General features: G+C 44.4%; 3 protein-coding genes across 5 annotated transcripts in view; all 3 read left to right on the top strand.

The window, feature by feature from the left end:
• The first annotated feature begins 281 nt into the window (after positions 1 to 281).
• LOC100118438 (protein stoned-B) lies at positions 282 to 22412 on the top strand. Of its 2 annotated transcripts, none has more exons than XM_032599346.1 (13): positions 282 to 588; positions 6501 to 10207; positions 10284 to 10605; positions 10905 to 11086; positions 11272 to 11443; positions 11724 to 11928; positions 11996 to 12490; positions 14034 to 14268; positions 14350 to 14518; positions 14673 to 14787; positions 15038 to 15356; positions 15878 to 16088; positions 16980 to 22412. In XM_032599346.1, the coding sequence occupies exons 2-13, from the start codon at positions 9271 to 9273 to the stop codon at positions 17137 to 17139; spliced, it is 3522 nt and encodes a 1173-aa protein (XP_032455237.1). In that variant the 5' UTR covers positions 282 to 588; positions 6501 to 9270; the 3' UTR covers positions 17140 to 22412. The 2 variants fall into 2 exon arrangements, with proteins under 2 accessions (XP_032455237.1, XP_031784782.1); XM_031928922.2 differs by lacking the exon at positions 282 to 588 and having other exon boundaries at positions 9152 to 10207; positions 16980 to 17149; positions 17569 to 22412.
• Positions 6531 to 9227, top strand: LOC107981052 (protein stoned-A). Its single transcript, XM_032599057.1, has one exon. It carries the CDS (start codon positions 6531 to 6533, stop codon positions 9225 to 9227), a length of 2697 nt encoding a protein of 898 aa, XP_032454948.1.
• Positions 22413 to 23887: 1475 nt separating the features above from the next.
• LOC100118478 (tubulin-specific chaperone cofactor E-like protein) overlaps positions 23888 to 24887 on the top strand; it is a 32564-nt gene continuing 31564 nt past the window's right edge. For both annotated transcript variants that reach the window (XR_004227433.2, XM_031928731.2), the window contains exon 1: positions 23888 to 24113. The gene's annotated coding sequence lies outside the window, so the exon portion shown is untranslated. The remainder of the gene's footprint in view (positions 24114 to 24887) is intronic.

Below are 24887 nucleotides of genomic sequence, written 5' to 3' on the forward strand. Positions count from 1 at the left end.
GCATATACATATCCCCGCACATGACGCCGGTAGCGCTCGAGTCGTCGGCCTTCGCGTCCCTCCCTCTCTCTCTCTCTTTCTTCTGGCAGTGCAGCAGCGGCAGCACTAGATATATACGTATACAGAGTATATAGCATCGCACATGCGCGCAACAACCCCCGTCCCCGTACTTGTACACCTACTCTCTCTCTCTCTCTCTCTCTCTCTCTCTCTCTCTCTCTCTCTCTCTCTCTCTCTCTCTCTCTCTCTCTCTCGCTCACTCGTTGAGCCGATCGATGCTGGAAATAGCGCACGAACGGCCCACTCCTCCGGACGCAGGAGACGTCGGCTGTGCCGCGAGCTTTTCGCCGCGAGTCGCAGTCTTCTCGCCGTATATCTCTCGCACGCAACACGAACACATACACACGCGTATTCTCTCACGTCGTCTCGAAAGAAAGTAAGCAACTCGACAGTTCCTCCCTCGAGTTTAAGCAAGGGAGCACGATAAAGAGTTGTGTGGAAGGTGCGAGACGAGGAGATCAGTTCCAGCCAAGGCCATGACGCGGAAAAAATGCTCCGGGGATCGGTGTGGTTGATGGGCCGCAAGTCGTGAGTATCTTCTGTGTACTTTACGCATATTCACCCCTCACCCGAAGCCCAGTTGCAATGGATGCTCTGATAATCGATGTCTTTTCGGACAACCCGCAGTCGACTCTCTCTCTCCCTACTTGCTCCGTGCCGTCTAATGATTTTTGCAGCGCATCTGACCTTGATCGAGTCTCCATTTCTCTTTCTCTCTCTCTCTCTCTCTCTCTTTGCATCGTCGTGCGTTTCTCTCTAGGATCTCATTCACGCGGGTCTGCACACCAGGACCATTTGATCAATGACTGCAGAGAGAGGGGCTCTTTATTGTAAAACGCGCCGTTCTATTTTTACACGCTTCTCGCGCCGCCGGGGGATATATTGATTTTCCGGGATTGAGCTTCTGGACAACTATAATTCGGTTTTGAATTTTCGCGGCCTTTTTTCGTCATTCTCTCGTGCGTCACGATCAAGCTGCACAGGGTTTAACCTCAAAAAAGCTCTCGCAAGCACTGGATTCCTGGAGCGAAAAATCCAATTACACCTGTGCTCTTCAATATACACTCTTATACTCGAAGAACCCCCGGAAAATTCAAAGTCGAACGGTATTTTTGAAAAAAATAAATAAGAAGTTAATTCGATTCGTTTTATAATTCGACGTGTGGAAATTAATTATCCCTCGAAAGAGCGACGCGGCTGCATATTGATTGTCAATTATACCCCATCATAGGCGAAAGTTAAATTGGATATCAGGGCTTCTTCAGAATCCAACGTTATCATTTCCCAAAGCGACTGTTCTCTCGCGCGTTTGATTGCTCCTGCAAGTCGAGCTTTCGTCGCTCCGTAAAAGTTTGATTAAATAAGCGCGTCTCTGCGAAGAGAAGTAAAAAACTTTGGGGAGTTGTTTTCATGCGCGCAGCAATTCTCTCGGTCTATACACCTTATACAACTTGACAACTTGATCATTTCAATTTTTCCCCTGTACATACACTTTCGAAAGATTTGTTAAAAGATTCTCCATGTTGTGTGTTCTCTTCCGACGTTTGGAAACCAAACTTCCTGAACTTGATAAATTTTATATTCCCCGATTTCTCTTCTTCTTTTTCTTCGCGATAAGTCAATGTAATTTTATGATTTACTGCGGCGACCATAGAATAAGCGCAGTGGATTCTTCGAACTCGACGATAATACACACACATCCTCGCGGTTGGCTTCACGCGAATTTTATGTCCATTTAAATAAGTAGCCGATACATTTTGACACTTTAAGTATGCTTCCGTGCAAAATATTACATTACGTTCTGTTCGAGCGACGTTATAAATACTGCGATAAAATTGAGAAAGTTCAGAGCTGGGACATCTGCTTTTCTCATGAAAAATAGTCTACATTGTCCTTTTGTCTGTTTTACAACGCTTCGCAACTTTACCTCTATAATAAATTGCTCGTTAGTATAGTCAACCGCTTACATCCAACTTTTCTCTCTTCTATCTCTCGCTAAATAAACGACGTAAAACGATGACTATCGCGACGAGCTAACCGAGAATTTCGTTAATTATCGAACAAAACCGACTATACAGGATTAGGTCTATTCACAGCCGCACCAAAAAAATTATCTCAAAAACTCCCCGAAAGCCCCACAAGCGAGCAGCACATTCCCCCACCAGATAGAGCTTGGCGTGCGTAGCTCACCCCCTCGACGTTCATATACAACCGCGCGCGCGGCGTTGTGTTGGTGGTAGGGGGTCCGACTCTGCGTACTAACACGAGCGGCCACTCCTTCCACTCTCTCGCAGGAGCTGCTGCCGAGGAGACGACCTAAAGGATCGATCCGCGATATACACAGGAGTAGGTGCTTCGCTTTTTTCTTCTTCTTGTCTCTTCTTTCATTTCGACCATTGTGTTATTGATTTTTTTCTTCCCTCGAAGCCGGAAGTGTGCTGTTGAGTATATATTGTGTATACCTGTGTGTTTTCGGTTTTTTATTTTCTTCTTGTGCATATCGCCGAGAAGCTTTGTGCCTTCGGTTCTTATCGAGATTCGCAAGCTCTGTATCGAATTCCGCCGCCTCAATGACGTTTGTTGTGCCTTTATTGTATTTGCTATTGGATACGTTCTCTCGGGGAATAAAAATTTACTTCTATTGAAAAATGCAAGGCGTGTCGCGCTAATCTTGAATAATCATCACGAAACCGTTATTCTTACAGCACAAGTGATTTACGTTCGATATCGGCAGTCTCCCCGCTGGAACTCGCCGCGTCAGATCCAATAATCAATAACAGAGAGAGAGAGAGAGAGAGAGAGAGAGAGAGAGAGAGAGAGAGAGAGAGAGAGACATCGTCTAAAAGCTCGATTCGAAAAGTCCCGCCACTGCGCTTGCATATCCCACTGACCCATTCTCTCGCCGCCTCTGTGTATAAATGTCACTCGCGCGAGCGCGAGAGAAAAGAAGCAGCAGCGGCTAATGAACTTTAATTAAGAATTCTTCCGCTGCAGTGAGCCTCTCGCGCAAATTGCATCAGAATTGGCCGGGTGCTTTTTCTTCCGCGTTCCGCGTCATTCCTATAAAAACATAACAGTGTGCGACTAAGCTCGCTCTCGAATCTGTTGACGGCGGATTATTTTCGATATAAAGCGCGCGATCGATCGAAATCACCGAAAATACACGTCTCGTGCATATTCCAGCATCACCTTCGCATCCACGCGGCCTTAACCCACTTACCCGTTTTCGCGCTCGCGCCTCGAACAATACACCGCAGCAGCTGCGCCGATTGTATAAAATACATAACTCGCCTCTCCGCTCGCTCCAATAAACCCGTTAACACATCGTCCTTAGAGAACTGATGTCCTATTATATGCGGTATACTGAAGGTCAACGCCTCGTAATCCTGCTCATTATGTCCTGGGCATATGTATACGAGTATTAGAGACACGGGCGACGTGTCCCGGCGTTCCACGTCACGAGGAACTTTCGGCGCGCGGTTTCCTAGGGGAGAGGTAATCGATAAGCTCGAAGCAGCGTGTGTAGCGCCGCCGGCTCGACAGAGAGAGAGAGAGAGAGAGAGAGAGAGAGAGAGAGAGAGAGAGAGAGAGAGAGAGAGAGAGAGAGAGAGAGCGAAGGGCGGCACGTTGAGTTTTCTGGGAGTGACGGGGAGCTTTTGAGTGTGCGTGACTACTGTGTGTGTACTGCTCTTGGCCGTCCGTAGCGGTAGCTTCTCTACTTGAAGAAATTTCGAGCTTTCGGCTGTTGGAGCTTTGTCTGTCTAAAGCTTCGTAATGCATCTATACTGATGGTTATCGTTGTATGTTTTTGATATCTGTACATTGCTGAACCCTTCAATCAACGCGTCCTCACGGAAATCCACTTCCACCCCGAAAAAATCTCGGCTCAGCGAACTATCCCCGTACACCCTGCACCGAAAGAGAAAAGTCACACTGCTGAAATTAGGTCAGATTTAATTATCAACTCTCTTTCCTACTCATACGTGCAGCTAGCTATACAGGGGCTCTTTGATTCTCCTCCTCACGCCAACTGGCTTTTCGCTTTGCTCTGTGTGCGCTGCATATGTGTTTTAAAGGGACAAGTGCAACGACACATGACTCCGACGATCGATGAGCTTTCACCACTATACTGCTCCTTTTTTCCCCTTCTAGTCCACACGAGATGCCAAGAGCGACTAGTTTCAGCCAACAGAATTTATCAATTAAAAAGTTCGCCTTGTCCCGAACGGGATTGCATCGAGTTAGCAGTTTGCCGAGTTTATCCAAGCTTTGCGTTAACCGTGTGCTCAGCTTCCCCCCTTGTTTTTTACCGTTTTGTTGCTCGTTTGAGGCAACTTTGCCGGGTATCGCGTGATGTAACGCTTGTGTTTTTCGCTGTTTGCTTGTATTTTTTCTCTTTATGGAAACGTTGATGCGAAATGCTCGACGATCGTTGTGCAGGGGTGTAAAAGTGTATTGCATTTTCGTCGTTGTTGCCTGCAGGGATGTTTTTAATATCAGCGCTTCGAATCGATAAATGTTTCAACGTGTGTGTGTGTGTGTGTGTGTGTTTGTGTATAAAGGCACAGAAAATGCCGGAAAGCCTCAGTCGCACGTATGACTATTAATACACAAACTTCGCAAAAAATGCAGCTGATGCACCTCGTATACTTCACCGCTTTAATATAATAGAAAGCTTTTAGCGTCAATAAACGCACGAACGCGGAACTCGCTTCCTCCGCATCCTTTGTAATATACATAAAATATACATTTTTTCAACAGCTGCGAAGTTTTCGCACCCGCTAATCCGAGAACGAGTCGCACCGACTTTGCAGTTACGTCTTTCGCGGGAGGATCGATAGATATTTCCTCCGGCCACCTACGCCGGAATTTGTACGAAAGTATAAATGCGCGAGAGTCGTTTATCCTTTTGATTTTAGTTTTAATGCATGCGCGCGCAAATTTACACGCGAGGGTAGGAGTATAATGGCATAGTGTTTCTCATCATAATACAATTTTTCTCAACTTTTTCATTATAGACGACTGTATAGGGCTCTCGGGATTTAACGGAGAGATGGTCTCTTATTTAAGAAGGTGAACATGTTTCTTGAAAATTTAATCAGAGTAATAGATTGCCATGTACATATAGTTATAATATAGTTACAGAATATACATTCGCATTTGTACGTAACGAAATTTAATTTACCATACCATTTTAATTATAAAATCAGCATTTTGTTGGCATGCTTTTTTTCATCTCACTACGTTATTATATTCCTGCACAATGTCAACCCAAAACAAAAAAGGATTCTAATCACGCGACGCGCTAAAAAACGAAGCGCAGCGTCGCTGGATTAACATCAAATCCTTTAAGGCGATTAAATCGTTCGCGTCCGCCTAAAAGCAGACTTCGCGGTTGATACATTCGTCCGGGAGCCCTTGCGCATACTGACCGCATATGTCAGCTGGCACTGAATCAACCCTCCTGTTCTCGTTTTCTTTCCGCCAATACTCGGACAGGCGGTTCTGTTTTTTTTCTCCACTGATTATATCGATTGCTCTGAAGTCCCAAGGTGAGCGGGGTGCGTCTCGGTGTAAATATTTGTCGCGAGAGACTTCACTTTTTGCACGTTTATCGAATGTTTTGATGCCTGGCGTGTTCCACTTTTATGCAAATTTTTTAATTAAAAAATTAGAATGCACAAAGAAGCTCTTATCTATAACTTATCTGTGAAAGCTCGAAGTTGAACTCACTATCTTATGTCCTCACCCTAACGCACTGTTATATTCCCGTAGGAAGTTAGAGCAGTAGTATAGAGTTAAAGTAGAAAGTCGCCGCGCAATATGACATATCCCGAGTGAGCCAGACAAAAGAGACAAAAGTAAGGCCACTTTGATCGTTGCACACAGAAAATTTTTTGCTAGAGTCTAACCGATAGCACGATAGACGCTTTGAATTTTCATTTCGGTGCTTTAATGAACTCTTTGTAATTATAAAGCGAGGCCCTTTTAATTACAGGCTGTTGTGTAGGCTGTAATTTGAGTTTGGTTATCGATCCTCGTTTGCAAATAAGCGCGATGCATGCGTTGCTAATGAACGTGAACGTGGTTAAAACGAGCGAATTATTATTAAAAGCTTGGGTTATATGGGGTGCTTTTAGAAATCGAGCTTTGTACGAAAATATAAAACAAATAAAAGGAGAGCTTTAACATTCAAACTGCCGTTTAAAGTACGAAAAATCTGAGTTGAAAAAATTTGAAAGCCTTGCTCAAAGTTTTAACGCGTTAGGCTGGCTTTACAAAAACTTTCAGCGTCCGCATATTTCATTGATAAAAGCGTCGATAGCAACCCCATCGGCTAGATTCAGTAAAAGCTCATTTTCTGTGTATCGGCAATCAGCCCAGCTTGCAATTATGAAAATAAGCCATACTCAAAGCGAAAATCGTTGATAATGTTACAGAGGCCTCCGCACCACGTTAGCTCTTAGAGGATGCACAAGCTAGCCAAGGGCCTGAAGAAGAAGAAAAAGGGCAAGAAAGGCAAGAAAGGCGAGGACGACGAGGAGTTCGATCCTGAGGAGCTCGAGCGTTACAGGCGCGAGCGGGCAGAGGCCCAGCAGAAGCTAGCGGAAGCAGCGAGCAGCGGCGAGGCCAGCGCAGCCGCTGGAGGCAACGACGAGTGGAAAAAGTTCCAGGCGCTAACCTCGGGCGTCGACTCGATCCTCAAGAAAACCCAGGACGATCTCGACCGCATCAAGTCGACCTCGTTCTTCCAGCGCAAGGCCCCCGAGCCCGAGCCCGACCCAGAGGACGATCCCGAGGTCCAGGCCAAGAAGCAGGAGCTCGCCAAGAAGTACGTGGGCTTCGACAAGGACGGCAATCCTATCGAGCTCAAGGAGGAGCCCGAGGACAATAAGGTCAAAGCCTTACCGGTCACAGAGGACGGCATCGTCGAGCTTCCCGACGACGACGACAACGAGCATGAGGACTCGGCCGACGAGGACATCTTCGATACGACCTACGTCGATGCGCTTCAGAACATCGAGGTAGAGCTCGCCTACATTCCCGACAGCCCGACTCAGGAGGAACTTGGCGACGATCCTTTCGACACCTCCAACGCCGACAAGGTTCTCAAGGTCGTCGACAAGACCGGCAAGAAGCTCGTCAGCTTGGGCAATGCCGTCGAGGTACTCTCCGGCAGAGTTGACCACGTGAGCACCTGCAAGATCGGCAGAAATCGGCCCAGGCCGAAGAATCAGGATCTTCTCGGTGACTTCGACTCCGAGGAGCCGATCGTTACGGTAGACAATCCCGACGCCGACGCCGAACCAGTCGAGGTCGAGAAGACTCTGCTCGACGACGACAGCGATCTTCCCGACATACCGATCGACCTTACCAAACTCCCGCCGATTCTGACCAGACCGGTTACTCCGGCGACCAACGGCGACAATCAGACCGAGGAGAACAAGCCTCTTGACATCTCCGAGTTCGAGCTAGAGCCGAAGACTCTGCTGGATGAGATACCGGTTCTAGACGACGAGGAGTTCGACCTTGACGGACCGGTTGAACCGGTCGTTTTAGAGGAAGCCGACGACCCGTTCGCCGAGAAGGAGCCGGAGAAGCTCGACTTCCAGGAGGAGATAATCGAGGCAAGCTTCGAGGCGGCCACCTTCGTCAACGAGGACGACCCCTTCGACACTACTATCGCCGACAACCTTGTGCCCGGCAAGACCGAGCTCAAGTTCATCGAGAAGGAGCTAGAGGATTTCCCTATATCCGAGGTCTCGATTTCGCTCACCGATCCCTGCGGACTCCACCGCGACTATGAGACTGGACTCCTAAAAGCCAAAGCCCAGGCTGCTCTCAGTGTTGCGAAGAAAGATCTTCTAGGGGGATCCAATACCGATCTCAGCCAGTTAGCCGATCAGCCCATCAAGCCGGTCGAGGAGATCTCCTACGTCGATCCGTTCGACACCTCGACTATTCAAGAGCTGCCACCCGGTAAGACAGAGTTGAAATTTTTGGAGAAGGAGCTTCTTGGCGAGGTCAAGAAATCGGCACTCGACGACTTAGACGACGACGACTTTGACCCCAGAGCAGAGGAGGCACCGGCACCGGAGAAGAAGAAACCACCTCCGCCGAGACCACCATCCATATCCAGAGGATCTACACCAACGCCTGAAGTTCAGTTCCAGGTGAAGGAAGAGGATTTCGAGTTTCAAGCACAGGCCGTAACCAAGGGCAGGAAACCCTCGAGACCTGAGGCGCTCGACATTTTACCCAAGACCGTAGCCTTCGAGTTACCCACTCCGTCGAAGAAACCGGATCTTCTAGCTTCCAGCGAAGAGGAAAAGTCTCTACCAGGCAAACCTCTGACGCCGTACTATCCGCAGAAGTCCCTGGATGAGGTTCTTCCTCCAGAGCAGGAACTAGACGAAACCGAGGTTGACCCCTTCGACACCAGCTTCGTACCTAGCACCGCGCCCGGTAAGACAGAGCTCAAGCTCATCGAATCCGAGCTTCTCCAGGAGGATCCAGTCGCCACGGGTCTCACCCACAGCTTGAGCGACCACGACTTCGATCCCAGATCCGGACAGCCAGCTCAACCGCAGAACCGACGTCAGAGCGATTTTGGAACAGTCACCGGTAGATCGAACGTCGTCAAGAGTTCCGACGTCATCGAGTCTCTGATCAACAAGAGGAAGGCTCTCGACAAGCGACAGGACAGCATCCTAGACACCGACGTCGAGGTGCCTGTCGAGCCTTTGGCGCCCAACGTCAAGCCTAGTACCATCGAAGAGGAAGTCGAGCTCTCGTACAAGGACCCCTTCGACACCTCTCACGCCACAGACATCCTACCGGGTAAAGCCGAGCTCAAGCTTTTGGAAAACGAGCTCAGCCAGGTACCCGAGCCTGGTCCCATCAAGCTCCATCCGGTCATTGAGCAGGTGATCAAGAAGTCCATCGTTGAAGAGGATCCAGACTTTGACCCTCGTGCAGAGGAGGCCAAGGACAAGGATATCCTCTGCCTGGACACCCAGGAGGTGCCCAGCGGCAAGATCTTGACCCCGCTTCAGGACAGTGACTTTGCTGCCGAGGACATTGATCCGTTCGACACCAGCTTCGCCAGTGTGGACCCCACCAAAACCGAGCTGAAGCTGCTCGAGTCCGAGCTGATCAACAAGTAAATCAAACGTTCGGTTAAATCAGTAGGAAGAAAGATACCCAACCATGGATTCCAAGGGTGGAAATCCGTTCCTCATGGACGACTACCCGGCCCCGGACGCCTCGATGGCGCAGGCATCCAACCCCTTCCTGCAGGATTTCAGCGCTCCGGCCGAGGAGGCGACGGCTGGTGCCGACGTCAACCCGTTCTTCAACTTTGTGACCGACCAGACGTACCAGCCACCGACGGACTCGACCAACCCCTTCGCCTCCTTCGGAATGGAGGCAGCGGCAGTGGTACCAGAGCCCGAGCCCACATCCTTCGTGAGCCCCGAGGCGGCGGCGGTGCCCCAGGCTCCGGAACCAGTGACGACGGTAGACCTCTTCGGCGACGAACCGGTCCAGCCAGCAGCAGCAACACCGGTGCAGTTGAGCAGTCCGCCTCAGGCGACCCCGGTGACGTCGCCCCCGAGCAAACCGTCGCGTCCACCGCCACCACCTCGACCGGGTCCACCGCCGCCGCCCAGGAACACCAAGGACCTGATCCTCTCGGTCACCGGGGCCATGGACGAGACCTCGAACCAGATGCTGGACCGGCTGCAAGCTACAAGGACGCCCAGTCCAACGCTGATGCACTCGCCCTCGCCGACGCCGGAGCACAGCTTCGCCGACCTCCTCGACGTCGATGGCAGCGTGCCAGACCTCATCCACGACGCCGCGAAGGTTGCTGATGATCAACCGGACGCGGCGGGCAACAACACGCAGGACATGCTCGGTCTGTTCGACGCGCCGCCGGCCCAGGCGCCGGCTCAGGTCCAGGAGGCCGGGGTCGGCGTCACGCCGACGGCGACGGATGCGACCCTGTTCAGCCCGCCCGCCGCGACGTCGACGTTGTCGGATAACCCGTTCTCCGATGTCGGAGCGCAGGATGCGGGGCAAATGTTCGAGCCCAGTCTCGTCCAGGAGAAGAGGCCCTCGTTGACCACCAGGTCGCCACCTGCCGGTGAGTGTGATATTCTAATCCCTCTAATAAAAAGAATTCGAATTGATAAACGACACAAAATATTTATCGTTCTCAGCCCAACCCGCAGCGGAAATTACCACATCGAGGGCAGCGGAGTTCGCCACTCCAGTGCCGGAGCCGCAGCCGGAAGCCCACACGCCGGCGGGTATTTTCGGCGCCGTGACACCATCGGTAGACGCCTCGAGCTTCTATTCCATGCCGCAGACGACGATGACGTCCACCACAGCTATCGCCGCTGCTCCCACGGGAGGCGTTGGCAGTGCTTTCGCGGATCTCCTGGGAGACTTCGGCGGTGGCGCCCAAACGGCGCAAGACACCACCGACTACATGTCGGCTAGCCCGGCTTCCACTACCGAGTTTCCATCGGCTGGTTACAGGTAATTACGATCAATAAAGACGATGCGGCTCGCTTGTCGAAGAAGATGTTCTAATGGAAATGCGCGCGGTACACTTCTTTTGAGAGTTTGCGCATTCCATTTACATTCTTAGTAGCTCGGAATGAAGTTTTAACGTCGTACACGTAATTTCAATCTTTATTCATAAAGTTCTTTGCAATAAGTACACGTTGATTGTTAGCTACTACCAAGCTTTTATTTTTCCGACGAATTGCTACAGCCCAATTTCAAATCACAAATCGCTCCTTTAATATCTGATAACCATGAAAATATGTATACAGAGCTGACGACAGCTTTGCCGCGACGACGAAAGCGATCGAGGAAACAGGCGATGCTTTCGACGCGTTCGCTTCCAAGTTCGACAAGGCCGCGGAGCCCGAAGCAAACACCGGCGATCCGTTCTTCGATCCGTTTACCGGTGGCGCCGCTCCCGCGCACACTGCCATGGACACCAGCAGCGATGGTGAGTCACTTTGATTTCATTTTATTGATAGTCTTGGCGTTAAGTGAGAAATCAATTCAGGATTATTAGGAAGGGGTGTGTTGATGGGTTGAGTGGGTAGAGGTGGTGTTAGCTATGCTGAATTGATATACCTGCCATAAAGTTTTTAGTGAATTTATGAAGTACTAATTTTTTCTTTATTTCAGTATGGGGTGATTCTTCGGGTGCAGTAAGCACAGAACCGGTGACCGGTTTTGGGGAGGAGGCCGATGGTTTCGACTCCTTCCTGAGCATGACTGCACCGCCACCAGAAGTCACGGCGAGAAGGCGAGACTCTGCCGATTCGGATGAAGGTCCAGACTTCAGTGTGTTCATCAAGTAAGTCTCGTTTTCTCCGGTTCATGGTTTTTAAAATTTTAAAATCTCGTCAGTTTCTTATTTGAAGAGCTTTGCATGAAACGTGACCGAATTTATAAAGTTCGCATAACCGCAATATTCCTGGTTCAGGGTTAATCATTCTGCGTCTTATGTGCTTTTTCATGAATTTCAAATTTAACTCTCGGTTAAATTATTTCACTCTGAAATTCAAGTATCAAGGGAGATATTCCATAGGTGTATATTGCTATTTCGTAATAACAAAAAATACGATTTTCAACAGGCCAAAAGACGGCGACGCAACAGGGGTCATGGAAGGAGGACCGGTTCCAGTTCTGGCGCCACCACCCAAGAGCCCAATGAACACTGCGTACGCGGACACCTCGCCGCGCTTCAACCCCTTTGACAAATCCGGCGGCTTTGCCCAGGAAGCCGTCCTTCCAACCGAAGCTGCCCTACCTTCCGAAATGACCAGGACCGATTCTCAGGTGAGCTTATCAAATATTTTAATATCCGAACCTAAGGAACAGATCTAACCGTCTTGAAACACTTCAGGAAACACCACCAACACCACTGTTCGACGAAGACGTCAGTCAACCCCTCGAGGACTTTCCCCGCGTCACCTACACCGGCGACGGCTGGGAGATGCAGCTTCGCCAGCCGATCAAGAAGAAGATCACGGGTCAACGTTTCTGGAAGAAGATCTTCGCCAAGCTCGTCTACCAGGGTGACAATCCAGTGCTGCAGCTGTACAACAGCAAGGGCGACAAAGATCCCTTCCAAGAATTGCCGTTGCTGGCTTGCTACTCGGTCTCGGATATCGCGGCCCAGCAGTTTGACCAGTACGGCAAAATATTCACCGTCAAGCTGCAGTACATATTGTACAAGGAGCGACCTGGTGTCAGACCTGGTCAGGTTACCAAGGCCGAGAGAATTACGAACAAACTCAGTCAGTTCGCTGCCTACGCCATTCAGGGTGATTATCAGGGTGTCAAGGAGTTTGGAAGTGATCTGAAGAAGTTGGGGCTGCCGGTTGAACACGCGCCACAGGTATGTTGGGTTCAGGTCGCATTTAGGTTGGTTCGTCCTTGGAATACCACGTTGATTGCATACATAGTTTAGGAGTTGATAACACGCGGTGTTCGGTGGTATTCCGAGGTCGACATTAAAACTGTTGTACACTGGAGATTCTGGACGTCTCTTCTCGTTTTTGAGTTTAGCGATGATTAAACCCTGACATTCGATAAGCACGCAGCATTTTTTCCCTTACTGTACACTGAACTTGACAACTACTCTGATTCATTCGAACTGAATTAACTCGACATTAAACGTCGTATCAACTTCGATGTATAGTAAGCTTTATCCCAAGATAAAGTAAACCGAAAATAATGGACTGGGGCCCTTCGAATTGCTTAAATATGCTGCAATTTTTTTTTCAATCCGACACCCGATGCGTAATTTTTTTCCAGCGTTTTTAAGTACTAACCGCGCGGCTGTTTGCAATATAATCTCGAGGAGACTCTCTCACGTGGTTCCTCCCAAATCACGCAAAAAAGCCTCTTCGTCGTCATATTGGCCAAGCATCGTTCGAGCGTTGATGGTTTAAATCTCGTTCAACTTGAAAAACGTTTCCTCTCTGTCTCTCTCTCTCTCTCTCTCTCTCTCTCTATCTCTCTCTCTCTCTCTCTCTCTCTCTCTCTCTCTCTCTCTCTCTCTCTCTCTCGATTTATGTCTATCTCTTGTATACACTGTATTATCTGTATTCGATTCTTGCATATTATGAGAATAAAAAACCGATGATGACTCTTTTCAACGAAGGCTATAACGTGTGTGTTTGTAACGTGCAGAGCGTTCGCGGCACTGAAATATTACGGTCGTTATAGAGTAGTTCGATATCGACGTAAGTAAATAATGACACAACATGAAATGCACGCACATAATACACAAATGTCGCTCATCATAGTAACTTCCGCGATGATCATGTGTTACATTGCCGAGCGCCTATTATATGCATAATTTGATTTTTTGCTATATAGATGCGCTAAATAATACACACATAGTGGCCGATTACTTATTACTAGCTTTGCATTAGTTATACCCATATAAGTTTTTGCAAACTCGTCGATGTACAGTCTCATATCACTTGCACACATACGCACACGCGTCATCCTCATCTCAAGTGCAAGAAATCTCGAAATTCTCGAGTGGAAGGTAGGTGAGAAAGTAATGGACATACGTAGACTAATTTCAAGCTTTAACAGACAGACACATAAATCTTATTATAGTTTTAAAATACAGGTAAAATTAATATATCACGTTACGTTTTAACGATCTCCTATAAAAAAGGAACAATGCAAACTCCGTCAAGCTATAAAGCCAGCGCCAGTAATTCGCTACCAATTTTCAGCGCGAAGTGTATAGAACCATCTATAGTCCTATAGCACCGTAGCACAATGAGTTCTCTGCAGTATTAGAAAACTTTTCCATTACTCTCTCGCCATCAGACTCGAAGCTCTCATACTCGCCAGTTCCTTCATCCTCAGTAAAATTAAATGTCCAGAGTTTTCATCATAACAACTTTCTTTCAACCTAGATCTCGCAGCTGTTCAAGCTCGGCTCACAAAACTACGAGGACATGAAGACGTTCTCGGTGGCCATCGAAGAGGCTCTTTTCAGGCTTCAGGTCCACAGGGACAGAGCTTTGCAGTACAAGATGGAGGAGGTGCAGATCAACGTCGTGGACGAGCTTTACGTCGAACAGGCCGCCGACGGACACGTCGACAAGCAGATTGCGCGCGTTCGTCTGTTCTTCCTTGGTTTTCTTTCTGGTAAGTCTATCGGAATATCTTAACGGTTCTTATCTTTCAACTCTCGAGTTATGAGTTACTAGAACGATTTGAAATTTCCAGGTATGCCCGACGTGGAGTTGGGAATCAATGACATCTGGAGACAGGGCAAAGAGGTCGTCGGCAGGCACGACATTATCCCAGTGGCCACGGAGGAGTGGATCCGACTCGAGAACGTCGAGTTTCACGCCTGTGTCCAGCAGGACGAGTATGAAAAATCCAGAATCATCAAGTAAGCCCTTTTATACTTGCATAATATACGAAGTAATTTTCCGCTTTTTCCTTGTGTCTCTAATAATACTCAAACGCTCGTTTTTGCTGTGTACATTGTTGCGATTGACAATAACGACCCTAACATACTAATAATTTTGTTCACTAACAAAAAGGTTCAAACCACCGGACGCATGTTACATCGAATTGATGAGGTTCCGCGTGAGGCCGCCACGGAATCGCGAGTTGCCACTGCAACTCAAAGCCGTCATGTGCGTTACTGGCAATAAGGTAAATGGCCTGACTCCTACGCTTCCTCCTTATACACACCGAGTAAACACAATCTCGGTGTCGTTAACTTTTCTTTGAATTGACTCGTATACTAAAACACCGACCTTTATGTCTGCGATGCATCGTAAAGATAAAACGAGCTTTCACGAAGCTTTATGCTTGTAGTGCAACAAAGAAAGCTTTACATAAGTTAATCATATACGCACTATCGAACGTAAACTTATAGATCTTTCATTTGAAAAACTTGCAGGTCGAGCTTCGGGCCGACATTCTGGTACCAGGTTTTGCGTCCCGGAAGCTAGGTCGCGTTCCCTGCGAGGACGTGATGGTCCGCTTCCCGATTCCCGAGTGCTGGATCTACCTGTTCCGCGTGGAGAAGCACTTCAGGTATGGCTCGGTCAAGTCCGCCCACAGACGCACCGGAAAGATCAAGGGCATCGAGAGGTTCCTCGGCGCCGTCGACACACTCGAGCCTCAGCTCATGGAGGTCACCTCTGGACAGGCCAAGTATGAGCATCAACATCACGCTATTGTCTGGAGGATGCCGCGTCTGCCCAAGGAAGGACAAGGTAATAGAATCTGCTTTTTATTTACCTAACTGCAGTAAACATTAAAACCAAAATTTATTTCGCTAATTACGCGACGATAAACCTACTTTTAAAACTGAATTTTTGCAGCTAGCGCGCTCGAGTGTAATATATCCTAAAAGAAAGTTTCAGCTTTAGAAAGTAGTGCATAATTAATGGTTAATAAGGTTCTTTTTTTTTTAAATATACGAATTAAAGCAGCGCTCATAACAATCTTTACGAGTTTACCATTGTTTCGAGAAAACTCGCACTGGCGCCGACGACTCTAACTTTATATTAGGACGATGAACCTCTGAATATTGATCAGTAGTCCAAGGCGTCCGTATCGATCCGGCCGTTACTACTGATCGCACTAGTCGCGTATACATACTTGTAATACTTTTACCTTTCGCGAACTATACCGCACTTTTCAACTTTTCATTCATCAAACGCAAATTAATTTATGAATATTCTATACGTATACCGTTGATTATCGAGGATTACGCATTGAATGTAATTTTCAGGCGCTTACACGACGCACCAGCTGGTCTGCCGCATGAACCTGACGTCGTACGACCAGATTCCGGAGAAGCTGTCCGAGTATGCCTACGTAGAGTTCACGATGCCGGCTACCCAGGTGTCCCACACGACGGCACGTAGTGTCAGCTTCCAGAACTTTGACAGCGACGCGCCGCCGGAGAAGTACGTCAGGAATCTGTCGCGTCACGAGTACAGGTTAGTAGTAAAAATTACTTTATAAACGTTCTTAAACTTACGATCAGAAATAATTGGTCCTCTCGTTTCTCTCAGTAATTGAGCCATTAGGGTAACGCTCTAGACGCGCAAACCCCATAAAGTCAACGACGCAGTATGGGTTCACCTTACAAAAGTCGTGATGGCCTCGGGTGCAGTAGATATACGCATACCTCTTACATCTACGAATCTCAAATTCATTCCGAGGCTCGAACGTCGCGCTCATCGCGTGAAAGTTATTCGGCAATTGAGAAACCTTTGATTAATCTACGCGTCGTGCGGGGTATCGCTTTGCGCAACTATATGTATACAAGCTGTGTCGGCCTCTCTAATACAACAATGGAGGAGTGTGTTGGTAATAGTTGGGTTTTGTTATCGCGTCTGTGCCCTGAGGCGGTGACGCGTCGATTTACTAAGGTCGGGGATTTAAAGGATTATACGCGTGATTGGCAATGTCAATGACGTTTCGAGTTTTTTTTTTAAATCTGTTGAAGCGGTGATATCTGAATGCATACGTATGGCTGTGATCCCTTTTAGCTTGTACAAAAGTCATTTGTTACAAAGTCGTTCACTATATTTCGTAGATAAATCTATTCTTAATTTTCTATTGTATTCTTTTCTTCTAAAAAAGTTCTATCCTGGCCTCAGTTAGAAACAGTAAGCCTCGTTAAAATACTTCTATAATCGCCTTACCATAGTGGGCTCTCGTTCTACTTAAACTTGTTCCATCTTACTTACGCGCGAATAATCCCACAATCAGTACGACGGATTACTGCTTATAATAATTCCAATTAAATCTTCCATCAGCAAAACCAAGAATTCTGAATTACAAACTTAAAACTAAAAAACAAAAATCTTCTTTCCATTCCAAAGGGTCGGTATCGAGCACACACAGGGCGAAGGTCCAGGCGCCTACATCACAGCCACCTCGACGTCGCTGAGTACACCAAAGAAGACGATTCCAGAGTCGAGCGGCGAGTCTCACGACGAGAGCACCGATCACGCAGCCTCCGATTCCGACTCGTCCGATTAAGTCGCATAACGTGCGTACAGCATCTCTCCATCAGCGTCGAAAAATCAACCCGCTGAAATCTTTTGAAAATTTATTATAATCATCGCTGGTAAACATAGATCCGCGTACACGTGTATTCGAGAGAGCCGCGACTAATTCGATATAGAGACTTGGAGGTCGTAGTGTGCGTCTTAAGAGCCTCGACGGCTATATGACCTCCGTTTTCCATTGTACGCTAAATTCGCAATTTTCATGCCTCGAGTGCTCGGCTCATAAAAGACGCGGGATTTTTCCGGCCGTCTCTTCTTCGCGCTTATTATAGCAACGGCTCATATCGTGTGTACTCTTTATTAGCGCATATTGTTTGCCGTACATCCGACGCTTGATTACGAAAGATGAGATGGCTCGAGGATGTTTTATTGTAAATTGAATTTTTACTCTCTCCGGCAGGTTGATTTTTCACGCCGGACACACGATTGCGAATCCAAAAGTTGTGAAGCTGATGAAGAAGACGTCGATGATGATGATGACTTTGAGGAGAAACTTGCACGCTGTTATGTTGTGTTGTGTAGTGTTACGTAATAAGTATATCGTTGACGCATAGGGCATATATTATAGCGGAGCATTATATTATATATCGTGTTATACTTCGATTTTGATGGCGATGAAGTTCCATTTTTGCGTAACCGTAGAATATTCTACCTATATACATAGTTGACTTCGCGAGTCCGAGTTGTTCGTTCGCTCGTTTTTGTGTAATTAACGGTAATATATACGATTGATGAGGTACATACAACTTGATCGCTGACGATGTTTTCGTTGCTTTATAATCGTGATTTATTTGCTCTGATAGTATAGCTACCTTTGTTTCCATAGTCGCAATCCCCTGTATAACTTATACCTGTACAATTTTGTTGTTGAGCAAAACCAGAATAGAGCTGTGAAATGACAACGAGAAACACGTATCCCTACTAAATCTTCGCTTGAACATTCGGTTGACGTAGCGCATTTTGTTTGTCGATGTTGCAACATGTATAGCAGATTAAAGTCGTATAGATAAACGAGAAGAGAGAGAGAGAGAGAGAGAGAGAGAGAGAGAGAGAGAGAGAAAGTTACGTATCGAAAGGGAACAAGAAAATGTAAAAAAACCGCGCATAAACTGTACGTGCCTCGTTGATTCGATGAAGCAAGGACAATACTGATTTTTCCTTTCCGTTTTTTCGTCGCTTGGACACACACACTTACACATACATATATATTTATCGTGTGAAATATATACAAAAATGTAACGATGAAAACCGAAAGAGAGTATTATAGCTTCACGCGTTCGTTCTGCAATTGTTCGCCCGCTATGTCGAAGCCTTGTTTCACCGTTGACGAAGATTGTTGAAGACTGCCTCGATTTTTTAAAAGTTCAAATTCCATATTTGTAGGACGTATATTATTATTTACTAATATTCTTCAGTGGCAAATTTTCTTTCGCGAAATGCTGTCGAATTGAGTATGCAGTCATCCTAGCGCTTGAGTGTCATATAGAGTTCCTTTCTATTATGCATATGTAGTTGACAAAGACAAACGACCATTTTTTTCCTATAATCTGCGTATGTAACAAGATAGAGATCCAACACTTGCCTTCGACGTTTATTCCGACAATGTGTATAAGAGAAAAAAATATCAAGTCTACATTGTAGCCTCGTTGTTGTTGTTGAAGTCTCACGCTTGTCCACATTATATATCATATATATATATATGATATGTAAACACTTTATTGAGAAGACGTGCTAAGATTGTAAGCTATAAAAGTTGGCCAATATTGTGGTTGTCGTGCTTCTTGCGCCTCGAAAGTGCACGCGTGCGAGTGAAAAAATTCAATTCCACCAAATCTAGTATTTATTTATTTATATTTTGATTATTTTTAGTTTATTTGTAGCATATAACGACTTCGTTTGAGTGGAAGTGTGTAACGTGCGCGCGTTTCGTTTATTTTGCGGTGCCTAGGTGTGGACTGTTTCGGTTGATGCGTGCGAAAATGCGTTTAACTCTAAGATGAATTCAGGGAATCATAACTTAAAGTATTACTTAGCTTGAAGCCAGTAGAGTATTGAATAGTTACGAGTAATAAAAGGAAGAAAGAGCCTAAATAATACCTTGTTGAAACTTTAAGCAATATTTTCGTATTATTATCGAACACACACACGCTTCTGATAAATTGAATTGAATTCAGAGAAAGTTTATTTAAGCTCTTTCCATTCGATGCAAAGATACGTTACTATCGGTGAATATTCAAAAAAAGAACGATATCAATCCTGAATAAATTTCACCGGTTATTGAGTGTTTATAAAGGATCGCTGCATCAGCAAAAACTAGTCATATAAGTCTTATGATTTGAAAAATTATATTGTTTTAGGCAAAAGCGCAAAAGCTTCGCCCCATTATTAAACATCGTCCGCCACTGGCGACGACATGGCTAAACCAAATATTTGATCGTAAGCTTAACTAGTAAGAAAAATCGACGTGCTGACTTTACGAGTTCGCTCGAAATCGGCTCGTCGCACCTCTAGAGTACTTAAACACAAAATTTAAGCGATTATATAAGTAAGAAACGAACGGAAAACGCTTCTAACCCACATATCTCGACGATATATTATACACACATCCAGAGCATTCGAATATAAATCGGAACAAGTTCAGCATATAATAGGCGTATGTTAGAGTTAAGGACACATAGACTTGTAAGTTTCAGTTCGACAAAGTTCTACGTTTCGTTCGACATTTTTCTCGTTCCTGAATAAGGATCCAAAGAGTGACCTCTAGTCCCACTAATAGCTTGTAAGAATGAACGATCTTCACTGATCTTCACTATCGTGTGAATAAAAGTCATAGTCCTTAAGGTATTAGGCATTAAAGATAGTTAAGTCGTTATTTGTCAGTGTGTACCTACATGGTACTTTATCATTTCCATTAATACCTAAAAGCCTGAGTTCGATGCTTAAGACTACATACAAAGGATTTAGTTTTTTTAAGTCATTATACAAAAGTATGGACGTTTTTTGTTTTTACTATCACCTGGTGATTTTCACAGTTATTATAGGATAGAACGATATAGTTTAGTTAGGTTGACATAAAAATGATTGTGATAAATTAGATAAGCATTAAATAGATAAGAAAATAGTTTCACAAATTTAAGTATGATAGGTATAAAAAATAATGATGTTGCAATAATTTGCAGATATCACATTAGGATTCTCATTGTATGCATTTGTTCGTAATCTTAATGAGCATAAGGAGAATCTCCAGTGCATAAAGTGGTCATGCATTTAAACGTACGAAATAGGACTGCTTCGTATTTGCAATAAAATGTTGTTCCAGAAGGTCGACTCTATATAGTTGGTTTATTGAAATAAATAAGTAACTAGTCAGGAAATCGAAGACTTATCAGATGATAATATAGAACCGACATTTTATTGTATCAGCGAAGCTTTTCCTCACTTCGATAAGGATTTTATCAGCGTAAGGAAAACAAGTTGTGAGCGCGTTACACGTTAAGGAAAAAAATACACAAAAAGTATAAACCAGAGAGAATGATCGCCGCGTCTTTAGAGATACGAGAAAAATCTAGTCCTCCTCCGTCGTAATTCCCCCCGGATAAGTCCATCGTACAACTCGTGTATGTACATATTATATCTCCACACATAAATTCACGTATATCACTTGTAAACATACCGTCACACGCATCGTGCTTTGATCCCGTGCTTGTAGCAGTCAAGTTTTTTTTTCTTCCATTTTATGCGCGCGCGCGCGCGTGAAAACACGAAAATCGGGTCAGTCTACTATATACTGTAGCTTCGAGCTACACACAGATCTTTTTTTTTCATTTCGTGGCATTGTAAGCCGAAAAATTATGAAATGGAAGAATAACATTGCTCGGTTTACTTTTTCTTGGGGAAAAGTTTCGAAATTCGAAAGTATTTTATATTTTTAGGGATATTTAAGTTTCGGAAATCGATGTAAAGAACGTGTGCGTGTGTACAATAAATAAAAGCTTCTCCGACCAGATGATTTAATTTAGGCGATTAGCAAAAAGGCAACAACCCTTAACTATTACCGGGAAAAGTATTATATACAGGTTTTAACGTATGTGCTATATATCTATAGTAAGAAGCGTGTTAAGGAAAATTAATGATTTAAAGAAGAATTATCTAATTAAACGAAGGTTTCGACGAAACTCGCGGCGAGAAACGCGAGTTTCCAGCTTGTGATCTCAGTATATAACGTATTCGTGCACCACGTGATTGCCAGAACGAACAAACGAAATATAAATGCAGACAAACACTATAAACCACAATTAATAGCGAAAACAAATTTGAATGATCATTATTTAATTATAAAGAAAAGTATCGATAATAATGACTATAACATACTATATGATATATAGGTAATATAAAATGACGCGCGTCAAGTGTATGAGAAAATAATGAAGTCACTACCCGGTGAGATTATTATACTGTACTATGTCTATACCTAATTGTAGGTTCAGTCTGTAGGTTTACGATAGGGCGTATTATACATATATTATACTATAATAAAATACGAGATTATATAAATAGTGAGGATTCGAGAGAAAAATTCAAGTATCATGGAGCCAATTCAAGCCGAAAGACCTGTTAAAGCACGCGAAAATTTGTTTGATCCACTTCAGAGTACACAAACTATAGATTTAAATTCGAAACCTGATGCCATCAGGTTTCTCCGCGTGTAGAGACTATAATTGTAAAAATTTTAGCGAAAGGTGGTAATCTTTTGTGACCTTATAATATCCGAAGACGCAAATGCAATTCCATATACGACATAACAGCAAAGAAAGTTACGAGAGAACTGATCACATATAACAATGCTATAAACTATAATACTATATAAATATAACAAATGTTAAGAGACACCCAACGGTGGAGTTCTGTGAAACGTTACCGGTCAAAAGACATATTATAAACGCAAAACGTAGCGAAGCACGACTACGAAAGCACTTGCAAGCAAAAACCCATCATGTATACACGTACGCATAATAATCCGTGTGAGAGCAAAATAAAAATTACGTATTCGCGAGGGAGGAACCCAAGGAATCACACCTGTAACGATAAATCGCACCTTGTACCGATATAAGCAAGGAAAAAAAGGCGAATCAAGCAAACAAGCTTATATTATATGAAATTATACATAATAATCACGAGTTGAGCTGAAAGAATGCAAGTTATAAATATATTAACGCTTCGTGATGTACCTTAACAAAAAAAAAAGGGAATAATGCGCGACGGAGTTTTTCATCAACTCGAGGGCTCGCGGAGCGAAAAAGTGCAGCAATTAAGACGTAAATCCTCGAGTTCGTGACGACTCCGTTGCGCTCATATAGATTTACGTATGTACATGGCATTTGTGCATGTACGTGTACATATACATATTATAATATGGATAGTTGCGCAAAGAAGCTACTTTGATAAGAGCGTAACCTAGGCGCTGCGCTTTCAAGCTATGTGTTTTATGAGTTTTACAAATTTTTACCTGATTTGCGCATTTTAGCCAAAAAAACCGTGCAGAGTTTAGTCCAGAAATGTATTATTCGTTATAATCTTATATACATGATCTATACGCTGTATGTATTGAATGAAAGATTGGCATTTGGATCGATTATAATTATTTTCGGCGAATCCCAAAGCAAGTTGATGTCGCGCGTTGACACATTCCAGGTCAAGAAAGTACGTAAGGAAGATCCTTTATATTATATATTTAAATAAGTAAAATATACACTATAAATAAAAATTCCAATAATTATCAGAAAATAAAACAATACAAAAAAATGATTAAACAAAAAAAGGAGATGGCGCGAAAAACTCACAAACAGAAAGTTATATATATATATATATATATATATATATATATATATATATATATATATATATATATATACACACACACACACACACACACACACACACACGCACATAAACACTCACACACGAACCGCATCAAGTGAATGGAGGTCATGCCCTTACCAAGTTGTATATCGATTTAACGGTGTATAATGTATAATGTTTGCTCGACGTATAAACAAAAAAAAATGTACCATGAATTCCAGAATTAATGAGAAAAAAAAACACAAAAAAGAAAAGAAGTGATTAAGCCTGTAAATGTATATCACACGAAACTTTAGCTCTGTATACTTCTTTTTTTTGAGCGCAAGAATAATAATAATAATGATGATGAGAGAGAGAGAGATTGATGAGCAAAAGTAAGAGTGCGGGGAGTTGAGATGAGATTATGAACAAAATAAAAAAAGTAAAACAAACGATGTATTCTTGTGTATGTATCATACGGCGAGAGAGTATAATCCACACTTGGCGAATTATACAATTAGCGCGTATAATGACATTATAAACCAAAAAACAAAAAACGAGAGCAGCGAATGATACCACTGTTAGCTGAAGAAAAACCATCGATAAGTTCTATGTATCGATAAATAATATAAAATTGTTTAAGTCATTAACATCCTTGTGTGTTTGTGTCGTCCTTTTAGTTAGCCCTTATTATTTAATTTTAGAAGCAATTCTAAATTTCATTTTTATGATACATGAATATTTTATTTACTCATTCATTAATTTAAATGAAAAATCAGTTTGTTAACTCTTGTATATGTACCATCGATCGACAAGTTTGCATTCGATCAGGTTTATTTTGAAAAATCGATTCATCCAAGAGTCCGAAAACAAGCAAACAGCGAAGGCATCGACAAAATTCACGTGCTTCCAATTTCCACACCTCATTTCGGACCTTCAAAATTTCGTAACACCCGAACCTTTAGGTTATGCCAAATTCTCAGTGTCTTTCAACCACCAAACCTTCCACATTCCACGAATCCAACCGATCTCTCACCCGATATTCTGAATTTCCAACCTCGAAAAAACATCCGTCAATCGAATCGCTCACCGAAGACCTCTGATTCTGTAAGTACACTCACAATCTTTATACATATGTAGCAACGCGAATTTGCGTGCACAAAAAGTGAATCTCAGTACGGTAACCTTAGCACGCGCGTCTGTCAGAAAGAAACCGGCGTCTAATCAGGTTCGGTATAAAAGAGAAAAAGAAAAAGTCGAAGGAGAGTCTGTATCGTTTACGGAGGAGAGTAAATCGACAGGTCGACCTTCCTCTCCCTTGAACGTACTTCCCCCGTTCGCGCGTGTGTGTACGTGCGAGACGATCTCGGAAGTGCGCCCTTGACGCCGTTTTCGTTAGTACGCTGTATACACGGTGATCGAGATGTTTGGATAAATGGAGTTTCGTCGTTTGCGCCTTGTTTGATTAGTGAATCCAACGACTTTACTGGCCATTCGGAAGTTCATTTCAAGGTATACTGTACAGGTATAATCAAAGTTGTTTGGTTAATTAAACGAGTTTTGTTTTCAACGACGAACGTCGCGATAGCTATATTGTCTTCGCGTCGAGAGGTAACGAAACTGCGCGGACAGAGTAGAAAGGTCGTTTTTCATGCAAACACGACAGTAATTTATGCTTCGAGCATGAGGATCTTATCGGGATAGTTCATCAGGTTTAGCGCAGTGGAGGAACCGAGTGAGATGCCGCTCGATAAAAAGGGTAAAATTCCAGAAGCCGAAGCCATTCGTGTTTGAATTTTTCACATATTTTACAACCATCTGATTTCCTGTACGCGTGCAACAAATAGTTTTTCCGTATATAAAAACGTAGAAATAAAATTC

Source organism: Nasonia vitripennis, chromosome 4, assembly GCF_009193385.2.
Source record: "Nasonia vitripennis strain AsymCx chromosome 4, Nvit_psr_1.1, whole genome shotgun sequence".
NCBI lineage: Eukaryota > Metazoa > Arthropoda > Insecta > Hymenoptera > Pteromalidae > Nasonia > Nasonia vitripennis.

Bases quoted from the DNA above. Each gene is read 5' to 3' on its own strand.
- LOC107981052 (XM_032599057.1), top strand. From the start codon at position 6,531: ATGCACAAGCTAGCCAAGGGCCTGAAGAAGAAGAAAAAGGGCAAGAAA.
- LOC100118438 (XM_032599346.1), top strand. From the start codon at position 9,271: ATGGATTCCAAGGGTGGAAATCCGTTCCTCATGGACGACTACCCGGCC. The intron at 14,269-14,349 runs GTAAGTCTATCG...TGAAATTTCCAG, and splicing joins CTTCCTTGGTTTTCTTTCTG to GTATGCCCGACGTGGAGTTG. The intron at 16,089-16,979 runs GTTAGTAGTAAA...TCCATTCCAAAG, and splicing joins CTGTCGCGTCACGAGTACAG to GGTCGGTATCGAGCACACAC.